Consider the following 12,635-nt stretch of genomic DNA (forward strand, 5'->3'; position numbering starts at 1 on the left):
TATATATATATATATATATATATATATACACACACACACACACACAGTAATCCCTGAACTATGTTACATTCCAAAAACCCCTGCGATAGGCGAAAATCTACGAAGTATATTATCATCATTATTTAATGCTTGTTTTCCACGATGGCATGGGTTGGACAGTTTGACCAGAGCTGGCAAAATGGAGAGTTGCTTCCGGTTCCAGTTTGATATTTGTCTCAGTTTCTCTGGCTGGATGTCCTTCCTAATGCCAACCACTTTACAGAGTGTGTTGGGTGCTTTTTATGTGGCCTGGTACAGGTGTCTTTCACAGGGGATGGGCACTGGTAATTTAGCATAGCTCACTTAAAGTTAGGGTTTGATAAAAGCCACCTGCTTCAAGATACAATAGTGTGGGACTGAACCCCAAGGTCACACGCTTGAGATGTGAACATGCCATGCACAAGTCCATACTTGTACCTATGTGCGTGTGAGTGGGTATGATCATCATTTTAGCATCAACTTTTCTGTGCTTGCATGGTGGTCAGATGCGTTTCTTGTTTCCAACCCTCGCCTGTTTCCAAATAAGGGAATATTTCCCCATGATAAAACATGTTCTCATAGAATATTGGAAAATGACACTGCTTGTATGACGGTGACACTCATTTACAACTATCACATGATGTGAAGACAAAATGCAAGCATACACATATAAACATACACATACATACTCACACAATGAGCTTCTTTTTTCTTTATTGCCCACAAGGGGCTAAACATAGAGGGGACAAACAAGGACAGCGAAAGGAATTAAGTCGATTACATCGACCCCAGTGCGTAACTGGTACTTAATTTATCGACCCCGAAAGGATGAAAGGCAAAGTCGACCTCGGCGGAATTTGAACTCAGAACGTAACGGCAGATGAAATACTGCTAAGCATTTCGCCCGGTGTGCTAACATTTCTGCCAGCTCGCCGCCTTTCAGTTCTTTCAGTTTCTATTTATCAAATCCACTCACAAGGCTTTGGCTGGCCTGGTTTCTATAGGAGAAGACATTTGCCCAAGGTGCTATGCAGTGGGGCTGAACCCGAAACCATATGGTTGATTGGGAAGCAACCGTCTTAACCACACAGCCACACCTGTGCTGTGTATGTGAGAGAGAGAGAGAGATTGGTTATAGCTTATGATATTCTCTTCCATTACTGCATTTCATAGTTTACACATGTACGCAGTGCTAGTTTCCTTGTATTTTGCTGTATATTTATATATTACAACATACTACCTTCTTCACCTACTGTATGTATGTCAACATACACACTATGAAAGCTTGCTGCACTAAATATATTACATATGTTTTGAGGTATTAGCTAATGAGCACACTGTATGTGTGTGTGTCTGTGTAAAAGATAGAAGGAGGGTGTTTTTGTATATGTTTGTGTGTGCAATCTACAATCTACATTACGATAATTTTATGACCCATGACATATTAAATATAATTTACTAAACAGTATTATTATTTGTTGTAAGTTTATATTACTCTGTATACACAATATAGTTGAAAAACTGGATTGCGTTTTTTGTAGGTGAGAAAAGCAGTGTCCCAAGAGGGAAATAAGACAAACTTTCTTGATATTGTCTGTTATTATGCACGCGTGTGCTTATATAAGACTATGAAGCTTTTGTACAAAAACCTCTTGAGCCAATCACCATAACTAGCAGATACCGACTGATTCAACGTTTTCAACTGATTATCGGCTGTGGTTTTGGGACTGAAGTTCTTTCACAATAATCTCAAGCTGGAAGAGAAATTTTTGGAAGATTTTTTTCTCTCTTTTTTTTTCCTTTTCTTTTCTAGCAAGAATATCCTTTCCAAGTTTTTGTTAACTTACTCCCCCCCCCCACCTACCAACCTCTTTTTTCTCAATTTTGACTGGATGTCTTTTATTACTCCATTTTATTGGCAATACTATAAAAACCAAACCTATCACCCTGGAATAGTAGATGGAAGAATCAATGGAAATAAAACCGGGGGAGGGGGGAGAAAAAATAATAAAAAAAGATGTTTTTAAAAAAATTCCGTGCATACTAATTTAAAAGTTACTATCCGTTTTTTTTTATATTTTGTTGTTATTTTTGTTCGTTTTGATTTATCTTTGCTGCCAGTTGATCCCTAAATTATCCACTTAGCAGCTTAATGCTCCACCACAAAAAAAATGTCATCATAGTTCTTCATGGCGCTGGTGATGCTGCCAATACTGATGGGTTAGTAATCAATACAGTTATTGCTTTCTGACCGTTTTTGTTTTTTTTCGTTTTTTTCGTTTTTTTTCTTTTTCGTTTTTTTCGTTTTTTTTCTTTTTCTCCTTCTTTTAATATATATTATTCCTCCCCAGTTAGCTAACTGCTGCAAGGATATTGACAAACCAATCAAAACAGCTTTAGTATACACCCATAGAGATGAGTAGTTAGAGCGAGAAAGAGAAGAAAAAAAAAGGCATTGCTTTTTTGACTGCTGGCATTTGACTAGTGGTTAGTTCACAATGCATACATACATGTGTATATATCTATATATATGTATGTGTGTGTGTGTGTGTGTGTGTGTTTTAGTGTTTACCTTGTAGAGAACAATATAGCTTAACTGCAAGTGGACAGCAAAAAAGAACAAAATGTTAAAAAGCTTGCTTCCCAATCACATGGCTCCAGGTTCAATCCCACTGCATGACATCTTGGGCAAGTGTCTTCTACTGTAGCCTCGGGCCGACCAAAGCCTTGTGAGTGGATTTGGTAGACGGAAACTGAAAGAAGCCTGTTGTATATATATATATATATATATGTATATGTATGTGTGTGTATATGTTTGTGTGTCTGTGTTTGTCCCCCCAACAAAGCTTGACAATCGATGCTGGTGTGTTTACGTCCCCGTAACTTAGCGGTTCAGCAAAAGAGACCAATAGAATAAGTACTAGGCTTCCAAAGAATAAGTCCTGGGGTCGATTTACTCGACTAAAGGCAGTGCTCCAGCATGGCCGCAGTCAAATGACTGAAACAAGTAAAAGAGTAAAAGTGTATATATAAAGTAGGTAGTTATGTAGGCAGGATTTAGTATTTCCGTTTTTATCAGTGGAAGATAAAAGGCTAATGGGGTAAGGTATCAAACTACTTATTTAAGGATTGTTGGTTCAAATGTACTGCAGGTGCTCCATTTTGTTTCTATGTAGAAAAAAACACTTTGTCCTATTTACAGTTCCTTGGATACCAGGGTTTAAAGTTAATTAGCAATAGGATTGATGCTCTCTTTCATTCATATACTCTCTTTTACTTGTTTTCAGTCATTTGACTGTGGCCATGCTGGAGCACCGCCTTTAGTTGAGCAAATCGACCCTAGGACTTATTCTTTTGTAAGCCTAGTACTTATTCTATCGGTCTCTCTTGCCGAACCACTAAGTTACAGGGACGTAAACACACCATCATCGGTTGTCAAGCGATGTTGGGACAAACACAGACGCACAAACACACACACATACATATATATATATATACATATATACGACGGGCTTCTTTCAGTTTCCGTCTACCAGATCCACTCACAAGGCTTCGGTCGGCCCGAGGGCAAGATTTTGTTTATCACACATATGTTTCTTAGCTAGCTTATCCTATTGTTCCGTCCACTTTTTGTTCTCTATACCTACCATCACTTCTTACATTTAGATTCCTGAGTCATTTATATATTATATATGTGTGTGTGTGCCGTCGTGGCACTCCGTCAGTTACAATGACAAGGGTTCCAGTCGATACGATCAACAGAACAGCCTGCTCGTGAAATTGCCGTGTAAGTGGCTGAGCACTCCACAGACACGTGTACCCTTAACATAGTTCTCGAGGGAGATTCAGCATGACACATTGTGTGACAAGGTTGGCACTTTGAAATACAGGTACAACAGAAACAGGAAGAAAGAATGAGAAAGTTGTAGTGAAAGCGTACAGCAGGGTTCACCCACCCCCCTACTGGAGCCTCGTAGAGCTTTAGGTGTTTGCACTCAATAAACACTCAAACCACCCTGTCTGGGAATCGAAACTGCGATCCTACGACCACGAGTCCGCTACCCTAATCACTGGGCCATTGCGTCTCCACGTGTGTGTATATACTGCTAGATTTGCATTGTCCATTGAGTTCTGCTGTTTTTTTTTTCAAAATTGTAAGTTGTGTGATTTTTAAGGCATTTGGTTGCTGTTTCTAGCAGCTGAGTAACAACGTAGTGGTTCCTTTGTTAACTGACATATATAACCTGTTAAAACTAACCCACTTTTGCTTTTCTATCATGAAAACAACCTGGTTTACAGTGAAGTGAATTTTATCAAGATGTTAGTAAGTTATACTTTTCTATAAAACTGGGCAGCGAGGGAATATTGTATTCCTAATGGCAGTAAAAGATTGAGACCGAATTTTTAACAAGTATTTACCCAGTGAGGTGGAGGAATAACTGTCAAATACGGTGTGGTGATGGAGATGGCAGTGGTAAAGGTGGTGGTGGAGGTAGTGGTTGTCTGCTTGGGAACAGTGTGTGCTCACTACTTGATAAAGCTGACATATTTCAGGGTAAAATCCAGAATAGGATGGAAAACAGAAATGGTATGTGCTGGCAATAGTGGGTTTATTAGTGTTTTAGAAGAGTTCAGACTTGGTAATATAGTGAGCTGGCAGAAACGTTAGCATGCTGGGTGGTATTTTGTCTGTCTTTACATTCTGAGTTCAAATTCCACCGTGGTCGACTTTGCCTTTCATCCTTTTGGCGGGGTCGATAAATTAAGTACCAGTTGTGTACTGTGGTCGATCTAATCGACTGGCCTCCCTCCCCAAAAATTTTGGGGCTTGTGCCTAGAATAGGAAAATATATAGGCCCAGGAGTGGCACCTTGGGCAAGTGTTTTCTACTATAGCCTCAGGCTGATCAAAGCCTTGTTAGTGGATTTGGTAGACGGAAACTGAAAGAAGCCTGTCGTATATATATATATATATATATATATATATATATATATATATATATATATATATACACACACACACACACACATATATATATATGCATGTGTGTATATATTTGTGTGTCTTGTGTTTGTCCCCCCAACATCGCTTGACAACCAATGCTGATGTGTTTACGTCCCCGTAACCTAGCAGTTCAGCAAAAGAGACCGATAGAATAAGTACTAGGCTTACAAAGAATAAGTCCTGGGGTCGATTTGCTCAACTAAAGGCGGTGCTCCAGCATGGCCGCAGTCAAATGACTGAAACAAGTAAAAAAGTAAAAAGTAAAAGTAAGTATATCGGGTATTTGTGAGTCTACATACGCACAGTCTGACGAAAGCTTCGAAGTTACTGTCGCTTTTCTCTTGTAAAAGTGTTATAAATATGAACTCTGCAAAAAAGGGATGGAGTGATTCTTCAGTTTAATGCTAAATTGTTTTTATAACCTGCCGTGTGTGTATATACACACACACCTACATCACTGCTGTGTATGTTTGTTAAACTAATCCTTTCGTGCCATAATAGTTTGGAGACATCTCTGCTTTGATTTAACATTCATCTGCTATCTATTCACTAGTTGGTACAGATGATTTGAGGCTGTCTCATCATAGTATCTGTCGTAAAATGAGAAAGCTGCACTGCGTTATGTTTAATAGCTTGGTCAATACTTTGTCCAATCTGATTATTTCACATGTGTGTGTGTGTGTGTGTGTGTGTCCGTGTTTTACTGTGTTTACTTTCTATGTAGGGCAGTGGTTGAAGATAGAAATGGAATTATGATTCTGTGAGCTTCTTAATAACAAGCAGGTATACATAAATGTGTGTATGTGTATTCGTGAACATATATACACTACATGGTGGAGGCGCAATAGCCCAGTGGTTAGGGCAGCGGACTCACGGTCATAGGATCGCGATTTCGATTCTTAGACCGGGCGTTGTGAGTGTTTATTGAGCGAAAACACCTAAAGCTCCACGAGGCTCTGGCATGGGATGGTGGCGAACCCTGCTGTACTCGTTCATTTCACCAAAACTTTCTCTCACTCTTACTTCCTGTTTCTGATGTACCTGTAATTCAAAGAGTCAGCCTTGTCACACTGTGTCACACTGAATATCCCCGAGAACTACATTAAGGATACACGTGTCTGTGGAGTGCTCAGCCACTTGCACGTTAATTTCACGAGCAGGCTGTTCCGTTGATCGGATCAACTGGAACCCTCGACGTCGTAAGCGACGGATTGCCAACAACAAATACACTACATGAGTGAGAGAATTGCCGTGAACCGTAACAAGCAGTCCAATGCATGCCAACATGGTAAACAGGTATAAAATAACAATCATAGCAACACACACACACACACACACACACACACACACACACACACACACACACACACACACACATACACACACACACACATGCAAGAATGTTCACCTAAAGTTTCCAAACAGTAGCATCTGTTTATCATTCTTGAAGATGTTCAGCTATTTCCACGTGGTTACAACTCTATCGATAACTGCCTTCTCTAACGTCATCTGGTTACCATGGCTCTGATGGTGGAGTTGGAATCGGTTATTAGGTCAATTGGACTTCAAGTGGGTAAAAATGTACCAATTCTGATTTCAGCTAAATGGTAAAATTTTTCTGCATTTGATAACATAAAAATGCACAAACGAATTAGATGCATGCAAATTTCTACAGTGCATATCCAGGGAAAACGCTTGTAATAAAGGCATAACTTCACATATAGGACTCGGTGTGGTTTTTTTTTTTTTTTTTTAAGGCATTTTTTAGTGGGGAAGTGGGGCTAATATCTTAGACTTTATATGCCATTAAATACAGTAATATCGGATTGGATTGCCTCAGCATAATTTCTCTACCAACCACGGTCTGATGTGGAGTCTGTGAATCTGAGCTTCAGATTATACTGGTTTGACGAGCTTACTCTGTCACACTGGCTCGACATGGCTTGGCAGAAGGGGTACAATTTTTTTATACTCATACCCAAGAGTACTTAAGTCGATTACAATCAACGCCAGTGTTCAACCAGTGCTTATTTTATCGGCCCCGAAAGGATGACAGGCAGTCGACCTTGGTGGAATTTGAACTCGGAATGCAAGGACAGAGAAAATCCTGCTGAGCATTTCACCCGGTCTGCTAACGATTCTGCCAGCTTGTTGCGGTAATACAATGCATTAGAATTTCCAATTTCACAGATACTAATTTCAAAATAATCAAATCAGATTTAAGTGCTTCTAAGCAAAGCCTGCTAGAAGCAATTGTTTCTAAGAACTAGATGTTAAGTAAAATGCAATGTTTTTGGGTGCAGTTTTAAATAAATTTTGTAGGGATAATTTTTATTTCACAGAACCTTTTGTATTAAATTCACTTAAATTTTGTATTTTTCATTTTGAAAAAGAAGGGCTTTGTATCTTAATTGAGTTTATTTCTTTTAAACTGGGCATGTGTTATGTTGCTTTAGGTGTTTCAGTCTTTTAGTTTTAATTTTTGCTGTATTTTTCAACTGGTAAATTTTCAACTGGAGATTCCCGATTTTCTTTCTGGAATTTTTTAATAGTTTATTTCTTTTGCATCCATTTTACTCTATAGAACTTAGAACATTTCATTTTTATCCTTGGATTGCATGATCTTGATGTGAGCCCATATCATCATCATCATATGTCCATTGTCCATGCTGCTGGCATGGGTTGGATGGTTTGACCTGTCTAATTTGGTATGGTTTCTACAGCTGCATGCCCCTTCCTAACGCCAACCATGAAACATTTTGTTATCTCTTAGGAAGGTCATTATGTCAGTAAACACACACACTGATTTTATTTCACTTCTTTTATTGTTAGTCAATTGGTTATCATTTAACCAATTAAAAGAAACCTGGAATAGAGGGGTTATATCATTGATGAGGTTGCAAAGTATGATGAAAGGATTTCTGTAAATATTGCTGATTGATTGATTGAATGATTAATCAAAGTCAGTTAGATAATTGGTTAAATGTTAACAAACTGGCTAATAATAATAATAAGAGAAGTGAAATAGAAACAATGCATGAGTCTATTATTGGCACAATGACCTTCCCAAGGTACAACAAAATAACTCTGTAGACTACCAATAAACACACCCTCATCTTCTAATCTGTTTTCACAGCTATTCTGTTTTCGGGGTTTATTTTATTAATCACATATATAATGGACTCTCCTGTTGAAGAAAACATGAGTGTCCAGCTTTTGCTGAATGACCGGCACAAACGATTTGTTTATAGTGACCAAATATATGTGCTGTGCATTAAGGTCACTCTCCCCATCGAATTGGCATTGTGTCCAAACATCAGATGTTGAAATGACTACAGAGCAACGTAAAATGAAGTGCTTTGCTCAAGAACATAATGTACCACCTGCAGGAATTGAACCTAAGATCTATTAATCATGAGTGCAGCACCCTAGCTACCAGGCCACATGCTTATTGGTTAAGGTGTTACATTCACTCATGATATATATATATATATGTTTTATAAACAAACTTAGAAGCACCGAATGAGTTGGTATATTATAGAAAATATAGAAAACTTAAATGCATAAATAACTGTGAACACAGCTTAAAAGATATGATAAATACTTTTATAAGAAGGAAAAGAATTGGCCAGTGAGCTGCTACAGAGAATTGAACCCCGAGTTGTCTGCTCAGCATCACATTGGTTGATAAATGTTTTTTTTTACTTGTGGATCAACAAAGCTACTGTTGGTTTTATGTGGCAGCCTTGATAATTGCTTAGAATTTTCAGCGTTTGCAGTTTCCTGTATCTGAGCAATGACTTTTGCTGTCTGACAACCGGCAGCACCAGACACACACACACGCACTCCCAGATGTATATATTTCTATCTTAGATTTTAATTGCAAATCTATACAAAAATAATTATCGCAGCCTGGTTTGATAAAGACCACTGATTACTTATGGTGGTTTGAGAAAGACCCCAGGTTTCATATATATATATATATTTATACACACATGTATATGCACAGATACACACACATATAAACATGCACACTATGTCTCATGGCAGTGTTTATTTCTCTGAAATTATTGGCTAAATGCAGTCTGTAGAGAATGTCCATCATTGGAATTTGCAATATTTATATGTAATTCCTATAGATCGTAGGTTTTAGCACTTAAAACAGTGCATTACTGAGCTTGCCACAAGGTTTGTGAGACTCTTTGTTTGGAATGATCTACCTGACTATAGCAAATGTATCAAGGTAATTGAATTAAACATTCAAGAGATTTAATTATAATTAACCTTTCAAAAGATTATGACTTACAAGTACCATTGTGTTTACCAACTTTCAGAACTTCAGACAATATAAAAGTGCAGTAGTGATCTCATTCTTTCTGATATTTCTCCAAGACTGAGGATTTCAATTCACATGTTTTATTTCAGTTTAACATATCAAATTAATATAATTGAGACATTTTCAACAAGTAAAACATGAAGTGTAGAATATAAACTTGATATTGAAATTCAATTAGAAAAAGAATTTTTCTGTTTGTTTCCCCCCCCCCCCCCCTCCAATTTGAATTTTCGCTTTGTATTAAATTCTGTTTGAAGTTTAAATTTAAAAAATCAAGAAGAATCTGAGTTTGAAAATAATATTTAAATTCTGAAATAAAATCTTTTTAAAAATTCCCAATTGTACTCTAACCCTTCAATAGACGAATAGTTACTAGACTGTTGACTCCAATAGACATAAACAAAAGGATGTGGAGAAACTGGCAGTGGCTCCATGTCAGCATTTAATGGGAATAAACAGTTCAAAAATGGAGTAAATTGGTTTGCTGTGAGGAAGAGCAGGCGAAAAGCTAATGTTTGAAGCAGTAACACCCTCCTTAAGGCTGTGTTTTTAAATAAACTCTACCACTTTTATCACAATCTTAATAAAAGCATGTTGTTGTATTTGCTTCAATCAACCAAACTGGAGAAATCAATATTTTTACTATTTTACAGTTAGGCAGGGCATTCAATTGTAAACTCTTCTGCTCCAGCAGTTCTTGTTTAATACTTTAGATTCGTAAAACCATTCAGTCAATACAAGAATGGAAATGGGGGAAAGGTATAATAAGGGAATCGAGAAGAAATGGACTGTGATCAAGACACTCAGCTCTCTCGATTATAGTTCACCTAAACTGTAAGTAGGTAAAGTGGAATAATTCACTGCTTCAGTTAGTTGTAACGGCACTCGTTGTCATCATTATCATTTTTTGATGTCCACTTTTCCTTGCTTGCATGTGTTGGACAGAGTTTATTGGTAAGAGGCAGATTTTCTGTGACTGGGTGCTTTTCCTGTCACCAATCCTCACCTGTTTTGAAATGAAGTAATATTTCCCTGTGGCCAGACATGTTTTCATAGAATATTGGATTTGAATGACACTGCTTATATGACAGCGACGCTCGTTTATAACTATCATGTGATGTCAAGATAAGGGAACAAACACACACACACACACACACACACACTATGGGCTTCTTTCAATTTCCGTCTACCAAATCCACTTGACCAGTCTTGAAACTATGGTAGAAGACACTTGCCCAAGACACCATCCAGTGGGACTGAACCCAGAACCATGTGGTTGGGAAGCAAACTTCCTAATTGCACAACCACATCTGTGCCTCTAAATTAAATTGTGCAACTTGTGAGGGTTTAGTTGTGAGTTCTACCCTTCTTTTGAGTCTACAAAAACATGATAAAGCTACCCCATTGCATCTCACCCTTGAATATCTACACAAGTGATTCTCAACCCCCCTTTTTTTCCCCCCTGTGACCCTTTGATTCCTGTTTTATTTGAATGGACTCTCCTAGTTATTCTATATTGATACCCTCAGTACCTTTAGCATTCTGATTATTGTCAGGTGTAATGCTTGTTTATTCCCATTGTTTTCAATTGTTTTCATTCTTTCCAATGCATTATCTTGTAGCTCTGAGATTTCAATGATGTGATTGTTTATTAGAATTGCATTGTTTGGTAGTTGTAAGAAGCCAAATCTAGCTGGTTTGAAGGCAAAAAAAAAAAAAGACAGATAGAATATTTGAGCCAGTTATGGCTGGTTTAAATGCTAAAAGCTTTAAAAAAAAGAACATATTTATAATTAAATATTAGGAATTGTATAAAAAAGAATTTTAATATTTTGTGTATTGTAGAAGTATAACTGAATGACAAAAATCTACATATATCAGACCTACATATATGGACCTCATTTGAGAACCCCTGATCTATATGAAAGCTAGTTCTTGAGAGAGGTTTTTTAGCTCTTCTTCTTTAGCATTACAATACCAATACAGTTGCATGATTTATCAACTTTCAATATAATTCATTAAAGAATTGATTAATCAACACCATGATTCTCCTCAACGACCAATCACATCCATCCCTGACAATTTCTTTGGAACTATTCACGTCTTATTTTAATCGACCGTTTTACTTCTTTGCAGTTGTGTTTCCGTTTTCAATCTATTTCTCATCTTCAGTAACTTCTTACTGAATTCCGTTTTACTTTATTTTGTAGGACTGCCAACCCTCCTATTTCGGAAAACCTCGGGATGATTTAAAGATCCCTGGTCAAGATGGTTTTCCATAAAATGAAGGTAACTTTTACTATTTGAAAATTATTACTAACTAAACTTTATCTTCTTATATATAACACATACACACATGCATATGTATATATGTGTATAGTTGAATATACGCATATATGTATTTGTATATACACATATGTATTTGTATATACATATATATATATATGTATACGTTTTTATATATATATGTATATATGTATGTATGGATATATATATGTATATCAATGATGGTGTGTATATGTGTGTGTGCATATATCTATATATACACACACACACACACACACACACACACACACACACACACACACACACACACACACATACACATGCATAGACACATAAATGTTAATAAGAGAAGGGAGTCGATAAATGGGGTTTATCCGAATTCTGACTACCTTTTCTACTTAACACATAGATTGTAGTGGTCACAGGTTTTATATGTATATACACACACACACACACACACACACACACACACACTTTTTCTTGTGATTTTCCTCTCATAAATTACTTGGCCCTCTTTAGCGAAGGAAGTTTGATATTTCATGGTGCAAGCATTCAAATGTGACACTTGAAACGGATTGTATTCATCTCTAACTTCAATATACTTTAATTCATAGACAATCCAGCAGTTATTAATATCTAACCTAGTTGAGACAACAGTTGAAGACTAACACTGAACCAATGGATCGATCTATGGATCACGTCCTATTAAGAGAACAGCATTATATCTGAAAAATACTTAACTCTAGATGCAGCACTAGTGTGCATTCTGTATGACAAGGGTTTTAGTGGCCTTCATGAATGTGCCCAAATCTGATTGTAGATATAGATATTAGCCCAGAGATGCACTCTCTGAAGACAATATCCATCACCCATTGATGGATGCATTTCAGATAAAGTCTACATTTTCTTTTTCTTTGTGTGTGATATAAAGAAAGATCTTTTGATTTCATGGTGATATTTATTTAGGTAATAGAACAACTAGGGCTAGCTT

General features: G+C 37.1%; 1 protein-coding gene across 8 annotated transcripts in view; it reads left to right on the forward strand.

Annotated features, from left to right (window-relative positions):
- LOC106882391 (uncharacterized) overlaps positions 1–12,635 on the forward strand; it is a 350,086-nt gene that overhangs the window by 210,224 nt on the left and 127,227 nt on the right. For 7 of the 8 annotated variants that reach the window (XM_052969230.2, XM_089354753.1, XM_089354757.1 and 4 more), the window contains exon 5: positions 11,569–11,647. The exons of the other annotated variant lie outside the window; for it this stretch is intronic. Coding sequence is in view for 2 of the 7 variants with exons in the window: in XM_089354754.1 (XP_089210880.1) it covers positions 11,627–11,647 (21 nt within the window). In the remaining 5 variants the exon portion in view is untranslated. The remainder of the gene's footprint in view (positions 1–11,568; positions 11,648–12,635) is intronic. 8 annotated transcript variants of the gene reach the window in all.

Source organism: Octopus bimaculoides, chromosome 7 (assembly GCF_046866305.1).
Source record: "Octopus bimaculoides isolate indiv1 chromosome 7, ASM4686630v1, whole genome shotgun sequence".
NCBI classification, from domain to species: domain Eukaryota; kingdom Metazoa; phylum Mollusca; class Cephalopoda; order Octopoda; family Octopodidae; genus Octopus; species Octopus bimaculoides.